Raw genomic sequence first — 20,556 nt, forward strand, 5'->3', positions numbered from 1 at the left:
TTGTTTTGAGAAATAATAACAAGATGTCATCTACAGTCATAACTTTCGGGCACAGTTTCATTACATTTCAGACAGACAAGAGGGAGGCAATGTTTGTGTATCGTATCAGTTCATACAGATCTGTTTTGTTAGTTTCACAAACTTACTGTATTTTTCAGGCCAGGTGAAGAACATGCTATTTTTTCTTTGAGGGTTTATTCACCCAGATAGATGTCACAATCTGTGGGTAGGAAATTAGTTATTTTAATGTCTGATTGATTGTTTCTTTCTTTTCATTCATATTATTGTATCAATCTGTCAACTCAATTCCCAGTAGGATAGTATTTACACAGCTTTATCTTTTAAGCTATTCCTGATGTTAGGTCAAACTGATAATTGAAGTAGACTGTTTGTTAATAACCAGTGATATAGTCGCTCACCGGTCCTTTATGGAGCCTTGAATAATATAAATATAATTTCTAGGAGACAGGGTTGGGTCGTTTATGCGTCCTGCACGCATTATCAGTGCCACGATTGTGGTCCCTCAATAAAACAGGCACGAAGAACCAGACTTCATTCATATTTATACCAGGTAATACTTCCAGAAGCTGTAAACTAAATTGCCATCAGGCTTCTTGCCCAATCATTTTATCAGCTTTATAGCTGCCTAGTCATCCTTGTTAGATTTCACCTGTATGGTAAACCAGATAACAATGTAGGTCAGAGTATATCTCTGTTTGTGTTGTCTGTCTGTCAGAATAGTAACACATGCAGTTCTCCGTCTGTGAGCGTCTTTTACCACAGTATCCACCTTTCAAAAGAACCAAATTATTGTAAAAACTTGACTAAATTACTGACTTAATACATTTTGGTCAAGAAGATTAACATACTATGTGAAATAAATTTAATTTCTAAATGTGAAACTACCTGTAACTGTCAGCCAAACCACCACTAATCTCATGTCATGCCTTTGCTTTTTCCAATTTAGGATATAACCAAAATGTTCAGCTCAAAATAGAACTAGTGTCTCTTTACTGTGTAAAATAAACAGGTGTGCAGAGGGTGAGGCTGTGCCTGTAGGGAATATAAACCACCTGATGGTCTCATTACAGTGGGATTAAACTGCTCCAAAGGACATGACTGTTTATTCTTTATGGCACAGCAGCTCATTCTCCAATAGCGCTGCATTGTGTGTGGGGAAATTGGAAGTTAACACCTACTTTTTTTCTTTCTTTTTTCCCATTGCAGACCTATTTATGAAATGATCAGGACACTGGGCTATATGTAAACAAAATCTGAACCAGTCAAACCAGCTTGATGAATAGACCTACAGTTAAGCAAAGTCATGATGATGATTTTGTTGTAGCTTGTGTAAAGGTTTCTAGATATTGAGTAGTCTATAATATATGCACTAGTTGGAATAAGGATCTCAAACGTGCTACCTACACGTGATATCTTTCCGGAAATGTGCAGAAAAAGTCATAAACATATACTGCATCTGTAGTTTGTTGTTGATTAATGTATCTTTTTGATGCTTACAATCACAGAGACAGAATATATTGCAGGTTGCTGCTTTTTCTGGAATTTAACGAAAGTGTTGCATTCAAGCGAAACTGGAAAACCTGGACATTCCTACTTAGTCGTCAGTATTACTATTAGCCAAAGCCAAGTTTGGAGACAAAGGGAGGCAACTACAAGTTCAAGTTTGTTTTGGAAACATGCTTTAAAGTTTATTCCAGGACGACTACGTGCCTCCGACTTACCTGCAGACAGGACCGATTAACATCCAGGTACGTCCAGACTCTAAGTCCATTAAGGCCACATGCAAATGTATCCCAGAAAAGAAGATTCTCAACCTTTCAACAACCTAATAACTAAAAAGCAGGTATACTCGTTACTTAGTTTAGTATTTGCACATTTAACTAATATTAATTCCTAACTTCTGCTACTTGACTTTAGACAGTATGGATCATTATGGAATTAGCCGCAGAAGAGGAGCAGCTTTTGCAGTCAATGCTGGCTAACAGATGAGTGAAACAACTATATAAAATAATGCATTTTGAATCAAGTATACTCCATCCATTTAATGAAACTGTGTCATACCTTTACCATCCTGGGAAAAACAATCAGGATACTTCTAAATGATATACAGGGGCTTTTTATACTCCCAATGCAGTATAATAAGTGGACACTCCTCACTACACCACTGCTAGTAACATAAAAACACTGAATATGACATCTCTATCATTACATACAGTTTTCGCTATACAAAGTTAAACTCGGAGTTACGAAATGCTCGATTCTGATTGGTCGAACGGAGGAGGAGGCGGGCGCCAACGTTCTAACTCGAATCCTTTCGGTGCTGGTTAGGGTGGCAACTGCGGGTTCACGTCGGGTAACCGCCTGGCTCATACAGGTTCTGCTAGTAGTCCTGTCTTGAATTGTCCGTAGGGAATTGTGTCTTAACTGATTGCAGAAGCGTTTGACAGGTCAAGGTAAGGATAGTGTTGTACAAGTCGGTCTTTCTCGACGTTGCGGTGCGAAACTGTATCTTTTTTGTCAGGTCTACGTAACGTTATGTACAGGAATGGTTGTTATGGAGTCGTTACGCAGCATGCAGCAGCAACGGTTGAGCTCCGGTTAGGTTTCACTGGAGAATAATGTAAACAAATAAAAAGTAACCTGGCTTATAGTGTTGTCATTATGTGTTAGTTGTTTGTGCCTCGGCTATAGGGAATACACTGTAAAGTATGTGTCAAAGGCTGAACCTCTCGGTCAAGTTAAAAGCAGGTCACCTCAATATGCTAACGTTACGTTTTGAACTTGTCAATATAAGTCAACTTAAAGAAGTGTGTACCGAATTCACTCCTGTAATTATTATTATTGTGTGTGTGTTTTGTCTTGACAATGTATCTGGGACGGCCCAGACAATAGCTTTGGTGGTAAAGCCACAACCACTTTCATGATGTCATTGTTCTCATTAGTGTATATCAGGGGCATAAAAAAGGGTGTTTAAATACTAAACTAAAAATGCTCGGATAAGTAATCTGACTCTGAATCCCCACTTTACATTCATCATTACAGAAAAAGTACGTACTTTCTGCCTCTGATAGTCGTTATGTAAATGTGAAACAGCAAAATAGGAAGTGCAAGTTGTTGACAGATTTTTGTATGTGTGACTCCCAGACAGTATAACGACATTGTTGCTAACCCAGATGATTTGTCCTTCTTGTTAAGACACAGAATGGCTGCACTGCGTCGTCTGAGGCAGTGCCACCCCACAGGCATGGCTATCTCTCATCTTCACATGAGCAGCCGGGCCTCTGCTAAACAGCATTACAAAATGCTTGTGCTCGGAGGAGGAAGTGGGGGAATTGCAATGAGTGCACGCATGAAGAGGATGCTGGGAGCTGAGAATGTGGCCGTTGTGGAGCCCAGTGAGGCAAGGATCCAGTAGATTATGATTATTTTTGCTATACCTCTCTTTGTGTATCAGTGACACATAATGCAAAGTACAAATTATTAAAAGTTCATGCAGCTGTGAATTTATGTTTACATTTTTGTGATTCAGTCCATCAGAAACATAACAGTATATTCTCTCTCTCTCATTTAAAGCCAGCTAAACTCTTCTGTTTCTGTTTTTTCAGATGCACTACTATCAGCCAATATGGACGCTGGTTGGTGCTGGCGCTAAAACTGTAGCCTCATCAGGTCGTTCCACCGCAAGTGTTATGCCATCTGGAGTACAGTTGGTGAAATCTAAAGTTCAGGAAATAAACCCAGACAAGAATACTGTCCGCACTGACGATGGGGCTGAAGTATGTTTGCTTTAGGATACTGTTATATGACTGTATGCATATTGAAGTTATAATATTGCTTTAAGATCCAGTGTGTAACATTATCTATTAGCAGAAATTGAATATATTGATAGGAATATTCACAGATATGTTAGATATGTTATTAGTGCATAATGGCCTTCTTTACCTCTAGATTAGATCCACTAAATCCTACTTACTTTAACTTTTTGTTGATTCTGGCGGCCACTGTGGACAAAAGTGGTTGTTTTTCTATCACCACGTTTAATTGATTTCAATGAGAATCTTACCAAATTAACCCAGTGGCAGGCATTAAGAATAACTACATAGAAAAGGCCAATCTCACTGATGGTCTAATGTAACTCATTATAGAGGCATCATTATTAAATTGAGACTCTTTCATAACCAGTTAAAACTCCCTGTAGTAAGTTTAATAATGTGTCCTCTACGATCGAGAGGATTGTAAAAAATGTTAATGATATAATGATCTATGTTCATCCAGCCTTACTAAGACTTTCTTTCACATTACAGATCTCCTATGAGTATTTGATTGTGGCCCTTGGTTTACAACTCCATTATGAGAAGGTGAAGTAAGGCTTTGTGCATTCAACTTTACCTAGTAAACTTTTGCCATTGTGTATAAATTCAATTAAATCCTTGGAAATTTACATCCTCTTATGTGTAGATCAAAGGACTGCCAGAAGGATTTGAACATCCAAAGATTGGGTCAAACTACTCAGTCGAAACTGTGGATAAAACATGGAAAGCACTGCAGACTTTCAAAGAGGGCAATGCTGTGTTCACTTTCCCAAATACTCCTGTGAAATGTGCTGGAGCTCCACAGAAGATCATGTACCTATCGGATGCCTTTCTCAGAAAGGTGCTTTTTATTTTTGTAATGCAACAATAAAATATTTCTTTTTTTTAAAATATCAAGTGTGGTTTTACAAATTAAATGAAAATGTTTTTATGTTTTTATCCAAGACAGGAAAGAGGGAAAAGGCCAATATAATATACAACACATCGCTTCCTGTGCTCTTTGGGATAAAGAAATATGCTGACACATTGTGGGACATTGTGAAAAAACGTGACCTACAAGTGAACCTGAGGCAAAACCTGATTGAAGTGCGGGCAGATAAGCAAGAAGCTGTGTTCGAAAATCTTGACAAACCAGGCGAAACCAAAGTGTTTGAGGTAACTATTACTGTACTTCAACGATACCTTTACACAGTAGTATTGGCTGCTTTGTACAATGGACTTTCAATCCTGAAAACTCCAGTGAATAACGCTTAAATTTTGCCGTTTTTTTTGTTTTTTTTTAATTAGTATGAAATGCTTCATGTCACACCACCAATGGGTCCTAACTTGGTGGTTAAAGGCAGTCCACTGGCAGATGAGGCTGGCTGGTTGGACGTCAACAAAGACAACCTCCAACATAAGAGGTATCCAAATGTGTTTGGGATTGGAGACTGTACAAACCTTCCAACAGCCAAAACGGGTGCTGCTGTCGGTAAGTGATTATTGCGTTATTAGTTTGAACATTGCTCAATGCAGTACTGGAAAGCACTCTGTTGCTGCATACAGTTCATACTGTTTTATCTCTTGTTAACTACGTGTTCATTTTCTAATGTGAAAGGCACTTTACTCAGTAAGTGTATTTCACAATAACCTATGTACACAAAGCTAAAAAAACGTACACCACACCCGATGAAGCTTGTAATTTAGGGACACTTCTCAGTAGTATCTCCTGGATTGTATCAGTATCTGAGTTTACCTTTTGTGTTTGCTTGCACCATTACATTTGATAAAGAAATGTTTTGCACTTGATACAAACACACAGTGAAAGAGTTTAACCCTCTGTGCCTACCTTATGTAAAATTCCTGTATTTGTGTAATTTCTTGTGGGTTAAAAGATGCAATGTTCCTGGCAACTTGGCTCGGGTTGTAAACCACTACTTATCACTTCCTGTACAACTGCAATCTAACTGCAGTAAAGAATTTAACCTTATCAAGCGCATCATGTTTATATTCAGTAAATTCATGCAAGGTATGTCATGCTACATGCTGTTTTTTCCCCACCAATGTGGGGGATTTTGATGTTTTTAGCCATATTAGAAGCTATAGGGTTGACAATGTCAGCCCATGTGTTTGTTCTTAAAACAAATTATACTGTAACAATAACTGAGAGAATAACTGTAACATGTGACACAGGTGTTCATGATCTCCACAGGACTTGATTTGAGTTCACTTTATTGTCAGAATTGCTTCTGAAATTGGTATTGTGTCCCAAGATATATCCTCGTTCACATAAATAACAAAACAGGATTAATTTTAACGATTGAGCCTCTGTTCTTTATTTGTTCCAGCAAGTAAAATGTTTAAGTCGTCCTTTATTTCATGGCAAGATGCCTTTAATGACTCAACTGTATTTAAAGCTAATGTTGTGTTTTAACATTCTAGCTTAATCTTTTTAACATATAAGTGTAAACACGTGAACATGCTCGACTGTAGTAATGTGCTTTCATGAAAGCCGCATTCCTATTAAAGGACCAGTGTGTAGGATTTAGTGGCATCTAGTGGTGGAATTGCAGATTGGACCCAACTGAATACGTCTTGCCTTCCAAGCATATAGGAGAAACTATGGTGGCAGCCAAAACATGAAAGGCTCTATCTAGAGCCAGTGTGCCACAGATTCTCTTTTGCTCGTGCTATGGGGTTGCTTGGCTTTTCAGTGAGGGTGCTCTGAAATTTAGGGTTTAATCTGAAGCACGGTATGATTTCTGCTGCAACTCCCTGGACACATGTTGGCCTACTCATGATCGCGCTCAGACAGACACATATGCAGAATCGGAGCTCTGTGACAGTTACAATGTCCTTAGAGTTAAATACAAGGCAAGATATTCTGCTCAAGGGATAAATGGAAGGTTCACAAGCCTGCCAAAATAATCACACCACTGAATAAAAGTTACCCAATTATGACTTATCAGTACCATAGACCTAAAATTATATGGATAAGCATCGCAGAGAGATAACTATAAGGAGTCCGATATCGTGCATTATCCACCAAATGCATGCACTCTGGCTAACAGGAGGTGGACATAAGGTCAAAAGTTAAAATGCGTGCTGCACCTGTTGACTAAATCAAATCAACAGATCATGTTTTTTTAATCTAAAAAGATTGGCTTCTTTTATTAATTTATTTATTAATTTTTCAATTATGAATTATAGTATTTACACCTTAAAGGGGAACTTAATAAACCCGTTTAGAAATCATTTGGATGGTTAAATGGCCTGTTCCTGTGAAAATTGAAAAAATATTACCCACCTCGGTAGACATTGCTCCACATGAAAAAGTTGCCCGGCAACAAATGCACATCAGCAGCGGTAGAAAGGGGGAGGAGGGTGCCGCAAGTGAGTTTTTTTTTACGACAGTGTTTTTAAATATACGTCCCAGAGCTGTAGGGGCAGCTAGTTGAGAAAACATGTGACAACAAAAGTAAAAACCAGCGAAGAAATGGCTAGAGTTGCCAAGTTTCCCTTTAAACATTCAAAAATATAAAGAAGCCACAGATATTTCTGGGGGATGCTAAAAGGACATGTTGCCATAACAAACCCCTAATTAAAATATAAAATGCATTCGGCAGAATTTAGACAAAATTCACTTTGTCTGCTTTGGTCCGGCCATCTCAGCTGTTATCCCCTCGATTAAAGGGTAGGTTTATGTCAGCACATTTTACATGGATTACATGGAACTGAATTAGGGCTACATCTAACAACCATTTTCATTATCAGGTAATCCGTCAACATTCAACATTTATGAACAAAAATAAAACCATTGTGGCCTGTGTAAAACTCTGGGCATCACAGGAGTTCTACAGTCTCTTTTTACAAGGTCTCAGACTTGTATCAGCTCCATAGGCCTGAGGCAGGACAACAGTTGTGATTAGGAAGCATTAGCTGGGCCAAATTCAAAGCTTTACAAATACTCTGACTCGTCAAACCTTGTGTGAACACTGACCAACCATGGCTTCCTCTAAGCAGCTGTGTAAGTTATTGATGCCCATTGATGCCCACAATGCAGGAGAAGGCTACAAAAGATAGGAACGTGTTGTCAGCTTGCAGTTTCCACAGTGTAAAATGTAATTAAGAAATGACAGTTTAAGGTAACCGTGGAGGTCAAGATAAGATCAAGATCAAGAAAACTCTGAGATAACTGCTCGTATGCTGGTCAGAAAGGCAAATTCAGAAGCCCCATGTGAATGCAATAAACCTGCACGTAGATTTATCCACCGACAGATTGTTCCACCGTCCAGAGCTGCCTGCACAAACAAAACCTTTATGGAAGAGTCAGTAGAAGAAAACCTTATCTGTGTCCACATCATAAAATCCAATGTCAGAAGTGTGCAAGAGAACATCTACAGAAACTAACTGTGTTTCGGAAACAAGTGCTGCGGACGAATGAAGTTAAAAATAGAAGTACAATCAGTGTGTTTGCAGAAAAAAAGAACAGAATTTCATGACCAACACACCTTGCTAACTGTTAAATATGGGTGTGGATCTATAATGCTTATTACACTAATTCTGAGCAGGTTTTGGTATATATAATGGAAAAGTGACAAATTAAGTATACTTAAGCTTAGCATGCAGACTTAACACAGTCATTGTGAGTGCTGGTGATTCTCACATAATGCAATGCACTAGGGAAATGGAGGAGCTTCTTACCGCTGGAAAACTTTCAATAAAATGTTTATGTTGATGAAACAGACAACTGACAAAACAAAAAGGTAATCCATCATAAGAAAAACATCTTTTATACTTTCCTTATACATTATAATACGTGAAGTTTAACCTGAAGTGACAATATTCAATACATATTGTGTAGAATTATTATGGATTATGGATTTGGAACACAGAATTAGTTTTTTTGATTCCTACAAAGAGAATTCATACATTTATTAAAAACTTGTCATTTATTTCTCATTCTCAGCTGCACAATCTGCCATCTTGAACAGAACCATCAGCAAAGTACTGAAAAATGAGAAGCCGGATAAGACGGTAAATGGCTCGTAAACATGAAATATGACTCATCTTTTTGATTTTGCAGAATTTTACAACTTCTATGTACGAAGTACTTCAATACATAATCCGTAATCTCCTTGTTCACAGTATGATGGTTACACTTCATGTCCATTGGTAACAAGCTACAACACAGTAGTTCTGGCAGAGTTTGACTACAATGGACAACCACTGGAAACATTCCCCATCAACCAAGCCAAAGAAAGAAGACTCATGTACTACATGAAAGCTGATGTTATGCCTCACCTTTACTGGCATGGGCTTCTAAGGTATGTATAGTTAATTAAAAACATGTTAATTTATTGGTAGTAAGGAATCGTACCACACCTTTCACCACATTTTATGAATGTTCTTTATTTTTCTTGCCTCAGGGGCCTGTGGGGTGGACCAGGACCATACAGGAAACTCCTTCATCTTGGGATGAAATGAAACCTGAGCATCAGTTTGCAAGTTAATAGTTACCTTCCCTAAACCTTCAGGGAACGAATTAGCTAATTACATCTATCATTCTCTGAGAGGGTGGATACATATAGTGGCTAACACAGTGGTAATATCTATCAAATCAAGATCAAATCTATCAAAATATCTATCAATATTTAATATTCTAGGTTCAGTTAATCCTGCAGTAAGTGGTGCATTGACATTACCTTGAAAAAAAATGATTTCCTGTAATGAGAGAGTTACTTAGCTGACAGTTAACACTCAACTCAGCAGTTCTGTTTCGCTTTTAGCTGCTTATAGGTCAATGTTTTTGGTTCTTTTGGCGGCACATTGAATGTACGGTCTTTCTGCTGTCATCAACCCCATTATCCAACCAGCAATGAGATTTTAATAGGAGCCAAGAACAAAGGTCTGCAGGGACTACTTTTTTAAGATGTACTTTTATAAGCCAGTCACAATAGGCTCTTCCAAAGTTTACCTTCTTCCTGCAGAGTATATTGTCCCGTTTGCCCACATACATCCAACAATAGCTAATAGTTTAAAGTGTGACAAAGTGTAAATAAATCATCAAGAATGTCGACGTTTTGGTAAAATTACATGATTGTTTTGCAGGATATTGACAGCTGTAATCATTGTCTACCACTCATTAAGAGTGTAAACACGGTATACAAATATATTCATATTACTACAATTATAATTGTGTATATTGGTGGAGGTCAGTTAATTGTGTCTCATCATTTTAGGATTTTAACAGTCTTCAGATCTGTCTACAACTTAAATGTTTTCCCCCCCACAGCATCATGTTAATCACTGTGCTACCAAACATTTTGTACGAGTGGTCTTTGGGAATGCTTAACCATCATCATACAAACTACCATAAGTGCTTCTCTTACATTTAAACATCAATGTCCAAAACAGAGTTCTGTACAGTTATTTTTTCAGTTCTTAACTTCATTGTATTAAAAAGATGAATTACTTTTAAATCATTAAAATGAATGTACATGTGTAAACCTACTGTAATTATGTTATTGTAGTAAAAAAAAAAAAAAATCATAAATATAAATGTAGTTTCAACCTTGTTGTACTTTACGGTATTTTACATCCAACAGTGTTACTGGAATATTGAATGAACTTATTTATGCTGTGTTTTTGTTTAGCATTGTTCTGAGGTCCTTGATTAATACCGGTGTGCTAGAACAATTTAATAAGGAGGGTTTGTCCTGCTCATGACCTTTGGTTCTGATATAACAGGGTTATTGCTACACTCCAGACAGCCAGTGTGGTTTGAAAGTCAACCCCTTAGAGCCAGAACCTTGTTTGGAAATTTGTCTCAATGAATGGTTGTTTTGATGGTTTTGGTAATGGAGCTGAATGCACTGCTGGTGCCAAGTTTTGGGGCCAGCTAGGACTTGATCCCAGGCTTTTCTAAAGCAATATACTGTATAAAGCCTGTATATTTGTGCTTCTTTGTATTCCCTGTTGGATTTCCCAACAACATGATCACAGTGCTGCTCATCAGCTGACTGAAATCTCTCAATAGAACTTTCCACAAGGGCTTAAAACCATTTGAGCTGCATTTTACTTAAAACTAGAAAAGTTAATTGTGACATATTCTCAACTTTTTTTTGTTGCAAGCTGCACTGTAATGTTGTTAAAACAATTGCAAAATGTAATATCATGTTACATTTTATATTATTTACAATGTAGCATCAAACACCAGATATATGCACACAATGTAACAAATAACAGCAGTAGAGCAATACAGTTCTTAATATCTTTTCTTGTAGTCGCACAACAATACCAGCAGGGATAAAGTGTGGTAGTGAGCCTCCGTCCAGCTGCACACACACATACATACACACACATACACACACACACCATAGCCATTTTCCTGTTGACTCCGCGCTCCGCCACGTTGGTTCCCCTACGTGTGTGTGTCGCATTCTCTTGCGCACCACCAACGTTATGTTTGTGATGAGGCGGGAAATGGCGTCCGCAGACATGGTTGATCAGTGACTAGCTACCGAGCGACAGACACAGCTGGGCGAGCAACAAACCACGGCCCGACCTCAACCGGTGGCCGTCACGGTCGCGGCCGAGAGCTGACAACGCTGCGCCAACTTCTGAGGAGCTCCCAGGGTCGTCAGTAAGTAACAAACAACGTCAAACATGTAAAAAAAAAAAAAAAAAAAAGGTTTGTCCCCCCCACTGCTGCTAGCTAGCGGACAGCGTTAGCCGGAGAAGGGGGCGTAGTCTAATGTCTGGAAATAGTCCTGGTAGCTAACAGCGCAGCTAACTGTTTATGTAGCTTTGTTGTACCGATGAATTGATCCAGAGTTCCCGTGTTAAACACACGTATGTTTGCGGGGACGTGTGTGAGATGTCCTGCGGGAACTGAAGTGAATAATGTCACGGCCTTGCCTTTGCTGCCATTAGCGTTTGGTTAGCATGAGATGCTAACTGTAGCCGCTTGTGTTAACTAGCCGCGGAGCCGACCGACGGCGCCTCGTTTAAATTACGTCAGGATCAATTTCAAAACCGATAGCTATATTCACCGGACATGTGTAGATAGTGGGGCACACAAACTCGTAGTTTTATCCTACAACATGTGGGATGCGAGCGTCAAACCAGTGGTGGGGCTTTCTGCTAACGTTAGCGGTAGCTAGCATCGTCGGTGTTATACAGCCTGTCCGATGTTACATAACGACAGTCAGCGGCGCTGTTTATGCTACCAAATCAACATCTAGTTAATAAAGCCGCAGCGTAATTGAGCAAACACACATCCAGAGTAGCGTTTGTACTCGACAGCTGCTCTATCCGGACAGATTCAGGGCCTCGCATTTCCCCATTACCAGTAATGTTTATCACGTACACCGCCCACTGCACTCATCCGTCTCCCTGACATGTATTTAATAACCTTATATACTGTGACAGCCAAAGGTAAAACATGAGTGGGTCCTAATAGATACCGAGAGGACCGTCTTCATGTGAGCACATTGTAAATGGTCAATTGAATCGTTTTAACTCTCCTGTCTGATTTTGTTTGACCATAAGACTGTGACATATTTAAAGGAGTATTACACCAGGTTAAAACATCCATAAATGATAGCTACTATATCCAGAGTGGTACTCCAGAGAGTAGTCCTCCAGAGAGTAGTCCAGATATACTGGACTATAAGTGGCTGACAGCATATACCACCACCACCATCATTATTATTATTATTATTATTATTTGTTGTCAAGAGAAGTGGAAACAGGAACTGACAAGTCACAAACATCAATAGATGATAAAATGGTATGATGATATGTTACTTAAGCTCAAGAGTAGAGTCCAAACTACACACAATGAGAAATAGCATTTCCCTTACATAGTTTGTCTGCCAGAGAGCAAGTTTATTTATATTAAATATCCTGCTCAGAACATATCATGGTCACAATTTATAGTAAACCAAAAATTTAAGAGATCCTTATATAAAATGTTGTTTCATGCTTAAGAAAATTAAAACACTAGGTCAATAAATTGGTTTACAGTCATATATCAGTGTCAGTATCTTCCTCTGAAATCCAGTATCTGTTGCACTGTACCAAGAGGTGTCCATGGCAACAAGTATTAAAAACGGCTGGCATCAAATGTTTGGTTTTGTACAGAATCTTGTTTACTTATTTACTTGATCATATAAATTCTCATTTTAATCAAAATCTGCCTTTTTTTTTTTTAGACAAGGCAACATTTAACCACTGTGGCTGCTTTTTTTCAGTGCAAACAAAGATTTTGTAGAATACCATATTTCATTGTTAAAGCAATGTTAACTTTTTTCCCCCACCTTGTCAGATTTTTCTATGTGACGTTGGAGCATGATGAGGCTGAGAGTGCGTAAAGCTCCTCAGCAGCCAAACATAGGCCGTCGAACCCACCCATCCCAGGCCAAACGGAAACACTGTGAAGTGGAGCCATCCCCTGTGAGAGGTCGAGGCAAAATGCAGAAGAATGAAACAGGCCTGTTGTCCACTATAAAGAAATTCATCCGTGGAAATGCAGTTAAGGTGGGCTTACATCAGGATTCACAGCTGCTTCTTTTAGAATTTAGTTTTTGTTGCTGTAACATAATAGTACAGAGTAGCGACACACACTCACACACACTTTGTGCAGAATAAAATCAATGCCTCAGTTATATTTTGTGCTGATGGTGTGAAACGTTTACTCACATAATATCTATGACTGTTTTTAGAAGCTTAACAGAAACACAGCCAACACAGTTTCCTATAAGCTTTTTATAGGTTTCTGTCAACTTCCTCTATTTTCATTTTGTAAATGGTAAATGGCCAGCTAATTGCCAACTGTAAAACCACATACTGTTTGTTTGTTTTATCAACAGAAAAACAGTAACCCTTTGTTTTGTTACCATGACTGTTTCTATATCCCTATTTTTATTGTTATCAGGTGGAGCAGGAAATCCCCGCCAAGAGGAGTCGTATTGATTGTAATTCTGATAGCGATCTAATTACTTCAACACCACAGACAAGAGGCCTTTCCAACAAATCAGTCTCCAGAGTTTGTCGGAAAACTCCAAATAAAGGTACTACAGATCCAGTAACAGGTGTTGTAACAGCACAGATGTTGTGTTTTTGGGTTGTTACTAAAGAGTTGTTGTTGTTATGTTGTTGTTGTCTTTTAGACACAATGACCTGCAACAGTAAACCCCTGAAACCAAACGGTAAACTAGAGGCCCCTGTCGAAGCAGCAAGCAGCCCCCCACGCACCACCCTGCTTGGAACCATCTTCTCTCCAGTTTTCAACTTTTTCTCACCAGCAACTAAAACGGGTAAAACAAAAGAATCCTAGATGTTTCCGTCTAAAAATATCTCATATTTAGGCTGATTAAAAAAAATTGTAATTTGATGGAAATACACTGAAGTTGTTTTTTTAAAGATAATCTGGTCATTTGTTTGCAGCCACTCCTGGTTCAGACTCTCCTGGCCAAGCGATGGAGGCAGAGGAAATCATGAAACAGCTGGACATTGAGCAGGCAGAAGAAATGCCAAGCAGCACTCTTACATCCACAGAGGGCATCACTCTGTGTCACACTGCCCCAATATTACCACAGAGGCTTCAGATTACCTCCGACACGGCCGTAGAAGAAGGGGAAATTGTCACTGAAACTGACATGCCACCGTTAACAGGTACGACCACTCTCACATTAGGTCTCATTCTCTTAATTTGCCATTTATATGTCTGTACTGTGTTAGTAGACACTTAGAAACATGTAAACGGTGTCATATGGGCACCACCATAATAGGCTTTTAGAAGTTAATTTAGGGTTTTTTTTTGTTTACAGACAATTGTCATGATTTAATTTACGAGTCGGATTTACCATAGTGGGATGTTTAAATCAAAGTTATCTTTTTTTTGACCACACAGATATTTGAACCTGACACTGCTGTTTTGCAACTTGTGCTAAGCCTGTTTTGACTCTGTGCTCTGCTTTATAATTTAACAATAGAAAGCTGAAGTGAAACGTCCCACATTTGGGGAAAAAAGGGCAGTAATAATACGAATAGTTTAAAATCCTTGATTATTCAATATATATGTTGTTAGCGGCCTTTAAAAAACAGCATTTCTCATAAGCCCTTGACCATTGTGGGTGAACATATGCTGGAAGATTAACTGCTGTTTATCTTTGTTAAAATCATGAAGGTTTCATTGTGTAACAAATGCTGAAGCGGATGCTGATTTGTCCTCAGGAACTAGCTTAATTTTCAGAAATTGAATGGAGTAACAGAAGCTAGTGGACTTCATGACTTTGTCTTTTAACTCCTTCTCCTTATCTCTGTCTTCATTAGTTCCTGGTTGTATGCCAGATGGTGGTTACCCACACGCGTTACCTCCACCTCCTGCAGAAACCTCATATGATGAGGACTGGGAAGTTTTTGATCCGTAAGTAGATTGAAATTGGTGATTTTATTTTTTTTAAGCAACAAACAATCATAGCTATTTATTTCTGAAACATTCAAAAAATAGCTGTAATGAACTATTGTTGCTTTGATTTCTTTTTTTTTTCTCTTTTTTTTCTTTTAAATTTCAACTCTGCACTTTTGAAAAACTCTTTATGATTACAAGTGTTAATCTGATTCCACTTGAAATCACATCCAAGGTGACATTGCATGCTGGTGTGAACAGAGCTTGCTGCAATGTGAAACTTTCAACCACTAGATGGCAGAAACAGGACAGTTAGTCCGTGTTTGAGTCCTATGTGATGATATGTGACATCATTTTTTACTATTCAGTTCATTCACTCATGTTTTAAACTGCAGCATGAATGTATTTTGCTCTATTAAGTGGTGAAAAAACATGCAGGTTCGACATCCTTACAATTCTCACTTAAGCCAGAATGACCAACATGTATCTATTTAACTGTCTCTAAAAGTTTGCTCTTTGTTGGGACAGATCTTGTTCATTTTGTTCAATGGTCTTTTTATGGTTTCTCTGCTTTAAGGTACTTCTTCATCAAACATGTGCCTCCGCTGACAGAAGAGCAGTTAACACGCAAACCAGCGTTACCTTTGAAAACACGCAGCACACCAGAGTTTTCTCTCGTTTTGGACCTGGTAAGCAGTAAAAGGTTTCTTGTGCTGTATCTCCATATTAAAGGAAACCTGGCTTTAATGGGTTTTTCCTTCTGATCATCTCTTTTCCTGTTCTCAGGACGAAACTCTGGTCCACTGTAGTTTGAATGAGCTAGAAGATGCAGCCCTGACATTCCCTGTGCTCTTTCAAGATGTAATATACCAGGTACTTAAATCTTTTTCTAATCGAAAGGTCTCCATTTTTTTTGCATTAACTAAAATAATGATTAATTTGATTTCTAATGTTCTTAATTTTTAATCTACAGGTGTATGTTCGGTTGAGGCCCTTCTTCCGCGAGTTTCTTGAGCGGATGTCTCAAATGTATGAGGTGAGATGAGCTTTAATTTCTAGACACTGTTTGATAAATTTGATCTAATTTTAAGTTTACATTTATTGCTGTTTGTTAAAATTTCAGATTATTCTCTTCACGGCTTCAAAAAAAGTCTACGCCGACAAGTTGCTCAACATCCTGGATCCAAAAAAACAGTTGGTCAGGTCAGTGACAACACAAGACTCTAGCTGCTTTACTAATAAATGATTTTGATTCATGGACCGCCTGCTTTGTAATATGTGATCAGGATGGAATTTAAGGGTCAATAGAGATTTGACGGGATGTGCAGCTACGATAAAGCTAGAGGAAATTGTCGGTCATTTATGATTCAAGTTCACTAGCTTTATTCTTCACTCTTCACTCAGCCTCTGGAAGTAATCAAAGAGAAAGATATACTATATACACTTTATTTTCTTTTCCAACCGTTTTAAACCGTTTCAGTTTGTCTTTACACCATCGTTGCTTTTCTTGTTCATCATGTTTGTGTGTTTTAGCAAGCGAGTAACACTAAAACAAGCATCCTCATACGTATTGATGTGTTTGTTTATCCTCCATACTCACTCATGCTTTATGATCTGGTCCTCCACAACTCTGACTTCTTAATTGTGTTGAGCTCTTCGGCCATAAAGGCAACGTCTAAAATAGTCTGGTTGGAGGCAGCAGTGACTTCCTCTTCCTTCTGTAAAGTGAGAAGAAGAACCTGTTTTGCTAAAAGCAGATATTCACACAACTGGTTAATGGTTAAGTTGTGCTTGAAAGTTTGCATGAAGTGGCGAGGAAGTCTTCTTTACCTGCTGGTACAGGTGGAAATTCTTGTCACTTAACCTAGAACGAAATTTCATTGTGCTATGAATGAGGATTATCAGCAGTCAATACAGTGTTTTTAATGAATTTGACCTTTTTAAAAACCCTTCCAAGGAGGTTATGTTTTCAGTTAAAGATGTTTCATTGCACGTTTCAACTGAGGAATATTCTCTCATTCTGTGTTTTTTAGGCACAGGCTATTTCGTGAGCACTGTGTGTGTGTTCAAGGAAATTACATTAAAGACCTAAACATACTGGGACGGGATCTTTCCAAGACGATAATAATCGACAACTCACCCCAAGCCTTTGCCTATCAGGTAAAACTTCTTCACACCAATAACTAGTTTTTAAAACATTTAAAAAATCTTAACCAATGTTTCTGTGTCACAGTGATACTAAAGCACACATTTTGTGTCTTTTTCAGCTTTCCAATGGGATTCCTATTGAGAGCTGGTTTGTGGATAGAAACGACAATGAGCTTCTAAAGCTTGTTCCTTTCCTCGAGAAGCTTGTGGAGCTGGTATGTATTTTGGCTTAGAGCATTTTGGCGTCTGTCTAGTTAGACTGCTGGTAAGAGCATCGCAGCTGCTGGTGTGTTTATGAATATTCCACCTACTCTTTCCCGTGGAGAGTTTGAAGATATCAGATATGTTCTGAGTAACTATAAGGATATAATAGGAATATTAAACAGGGCCTGAAAGGATTGTTGAATGCAGTCCTGCTTTATGTGCTGCCTTCATGACATATTTGGCAAAATGCAATTTTATGTTTAGGCTTGTGAATAATTCACTTAGTAACTACTTAATGAAATATGAAATTAGACATGATGGTTCCAGTGTTTCCCCTTAGATTTCTGTTGGGAGCTGCAGGTAAATGCACTCAGTAGCCAGTTTACTGTGGTGGACAAAATATTAGAAACAGAAAATACATCCTCCAAAATGATCATAAAATCAACATCATAAAGTTCATGAAGGTAGAAGTTATTGCAAGACGGCATCAGTTTTAGCTAGATGGATCTTATCGAACTACAGGAAAGGTTCTGTTGAGCTGAGATCCATGATGTAATCAGTAGTAATGTTGGATTAAGATTTTTTTTGGATCCCCATTAGCTGATGCAGAACATCAGCTACACTACCTGGGGTCCACACAACACATAAAAACAATACAACAGACATACATTTACATACAAAAGACCACATAATAAAATCAAACATATTACTACACACATTCTTTTCATATATATTTACATATATAGACATTAAATTCATAAGCACTGAATGTACATACAAAGTGAAATCAGACAACACATTCATATACATACTATTATTCTTCTGCAAAAAGAGAGAAAATGTACAACTTGTGTCATTTTCAGTCTTGTTACCGCTGGTCTCTCCCTCCCAAGTAGAAGTCTAAGTCGTCTCTGAACTGTCTGATTTCTTGTAGTTTTAGAAATGATCCCATCTGTTTACTCTCTTTATCACAGAATGAAGATGTCAGGCCGCACATCCGTCAACAGTTTCGTTTGCACGACCTTCTTCCTCCAGACTGAGGACCTCACGTTTGTCTTTCAGTTCAAGATGGTATCAACATTGGGAAAAAAAAAAAAAAACTTACCCCCAGAAGGAAATATTCAATGGATTACTCTTTGCAAACACAACATTGCCATTATTATTATTCTTATTATTAATATAATTTTTTAAATCATGCAAAAAAAATTTAAAGCTATGTTTGAGTCAAAAAGCTCTGGATGTTTTTATACACACTCAAACCAGACTCGGAACAAACAGACCTGCTCGCTGCGGCGGCCATTTCTTTTTAGTGCGACTTTGAAGACGGCCTCCTGGAAGGTATTTTGTCTTTTAAGAACCATTTTGGATTGACAAATCTGAATGTCATGCAGTGTTGGATTATATGGACCTTGGTGGCTTCAGCCTGACCTTGAACGGCCAGTCAAACCTGTATAATATTCAATCTATTTACTTGTAAATATATGTACATAGGTTTTTTTTTTTTTTTCTTCAAGGTTTTTATGTCATTTTATTTTCACTTCAGATTTTAGTATGTATTCTTTTGATTCGGTTGCTTTTATAAACCAACAACATGTTAGTGTGTTTTGTTTGAAGTTGTTGATAAACAGCTGCTTTTCTGTTGTATGCCTGCATTATTCCTGTGATGCTTTACTCCATTACATGCAGTTGTCTGTAATAAGGTGCAGTTTTGAAAAAATGTATCTTTGGGAGGAAAATGTTTCTGAAACAATATTTTAAAGTTATGTAATGTAATCTAGAATAGAGTCTCGACTGAATACAAAGCCATAGTGGCTGAATTATAATTTTGGAGATTTGTATTTGAGAGTCCATTTCTGATTTCAGCACCTCCATCGTCCTCTTTAATGAGGGGTGGGGTGGGGTGAATCGGGGTGGGTGGGTTTCAGGCATCTTGCACTTTGACATCCAGCCCTTTGTAAGTTGATGTAAAATGTTGTCACTTTTCTACACAGGTGTGTATCACCTCAATTTGTTATGTGGGGGAAAAAATGAAATTGTAGCACCAGCAAATTGCCAACATGTTTGCTTTGAAATCTTGTTTTCCAAGACGTCTTGTATGTGGGATCTTTATGATGTAGGAGTCACAAGTTTTATTGACTATTGAATGATCACTCCTGTTGTATTCAGTGTTACTTAATGGTTTCCTTGAAAATAAATACATTTTTATACGACTCAGAGCTTCCTACTAATAATTGAAATACATATCCTTGTCTATATTTATGAATATAATATTAAATGTACAAGATAACTGAGCTTGACGTGTCATCTGGACCTGGGAAATAAAACCTCCAAGGGCCACATTAAATATAATGTTAGTAAAGGTTACGTATCGTGGTATCTGCTGTACACTGCACTCAACCTCCTGTGTGGATAACAGTAGGCTTCAGTGTTGCTGTATTAAACAATGTTAGTGACATTAATGCTACACTGATCCAAAAATTGCCATTAATGATATTTACTAGAAACACTTAAGAGCGGATCAATCATGACTGGATTTATCTGAGTCACGTAAAAGTTAAAAAATCAGACCGCTTTTAATCAAACAACTTCATATTTGTTTCTGCTGCACATTTGGGGACCACAGTCCTGAGTGACTTTGCACAGTTTTATTGACATGAGCTGCACTCTAAAATGATGCCAAGTACATAATGCATTATAGTCAAATACATACCTATACTTACATTAAATCATCAAGGACAAACACACAATCATCACACAGCGCCACTCAAATCATTAAAATGTGTTCTTTAATATTATATTTTTAATATAATGGTGACCAAATCCATTAAATCTTTTTGAATTTGACTTTTTTGTTTTGTTTTTTGGAACATTCTTTAAACACGTGACCTTTTGCAAACAATTATAAAGATTGTATGTAGGACTGTAAAATGATCCTACAGTAAGTCACATTGTGAACAAAGGTATGTGTGTCTCGAC

At 37.9% G+C, this 20,556-nt stretch overlaps 2 protein-coding genes across 2 annotated transcripts; both read left to right on the forward strand.

Annotated features, from left to right (window-relative positions):
* Positions 1-2,311: 2,311 nt before the first annotated feature.
* sqor (sulfide quinone oxidoreductase) lies at positions 2,312-10,321 on the forward strand. Its single transcript, XM_051383048.1, has 10 exons — positions 2,312-2,474; positions 3,217-3,421; positions 3,627-3,797; positions 4,326-4,379; positions 4,480-4,674; positions 4,779-4,988; positions 5,121-5,304; positions 8,782-8,849; positions 8,961-9,139; positions 9,242-10,321. Exons 2-10 carry the CDS (start codon positions 3,224-3,226, stop codon positions 9,297-9,299), a joined length of 1,317 nt encoding a protein of 438 aa, XP_051239008.1. The 5' UTR covers positions 2,312-2,474; positions 3,217-3,223; the 3' UTR covers positions 9,300-10,321.
* Positions 10,322-11,162: 841 nt separating this feature from the next.
* ctdspl2a (CTD (carboxy-terminal domain, RNA polymerase II, polypeptide A) small phosphatase like 2a) lies at positions 11,163-19,790 on the forward strand. Its single transcript, XM_051383047.1, has 13 exons — positions 11,163-11,457; positions 13,144-13,355; positions 13,753-13,888; positions 13,988-14,134; positions 14,265-14,492; positions 15,153-15,246; positions 15,806-15,917; positions 16,015-16,101; positions 16,202-16,264; positions 16,352-16,431; positions 17,262-17,388; positions 17,496-17,591; positions 18,555-19,790. Exons 2-13 carry the CDS (start codon positions 13,167-13,169, stop codon positions 18,618-18,620), a joined length of 1,425 nt encoding a protein of 474 aa, XP_051239007.1. The 5' UTR covers positions 11,163-11,457; positions 13,144-13,166; the 3' UTR covers positions 18,621-19,790.
* The last annotated feature ends 766 nt before the right edge of the window (positions 19,791-20,556 follow it).

This window comes from Dicentrarchus labrax, unplaced genomic scaffold (genome assembly GCF_905237075.1).
Source record: "Dicentrarchus labrax unplaced genomic scaffold, dlabrax2021, whole genome shotgun sequence".
In the NCBI taxonomy this organism is placed as follows: domain Eukaryota; kingdom Metazoa; phylum Chordata; class Actinopteri; family Moronidae; genus Dicentrarchus; species Dicentrarchus labrax.

Coding starts and splice junctions, on each gene's coding strand:
- ctdspl2a (XM_051383047.1), top strand. CDS start 13,167: ATGATGAGGCTGAGAGTGCGTAAAGCTCCTCAGCAGCCAAACATAGGC. Junction 13,889..13,987: donor TCGGAAAACTCCAAATAAAG/GTACTACAGATC, acceptor GTTGTCTTTTAG/ACACAATGACCTGCAACAGT. Junction 14,135..14,264: donor CTCACCAGCAACTAAAACGG/GTAAAACAAAAG, acceptor ATTTGTTTGCAG/CCACTCCTGGTTCAGACTCT.
- sqor (XM_051383048.1), top strand. CDS start 3,224: ATGGCTGCACTGCGTCGTCTGAGGCAGTGCCACCCCACAGGCATGGCT. Junction 4,675..4,778: donor CGGATGCCTTTCTCAGAAAG/GTGCTTTTTATT, acceptor TTTTTATCCAAG/ACAGGAAAGAGGGAAAAGGC. Junction 4,989..5,120: donor GCGAAACCAAAGTGTTTGAG/GTAACTATTACT, acceptor TTTTTTAATTAG/TATGAAATGCTTCATGTCAC.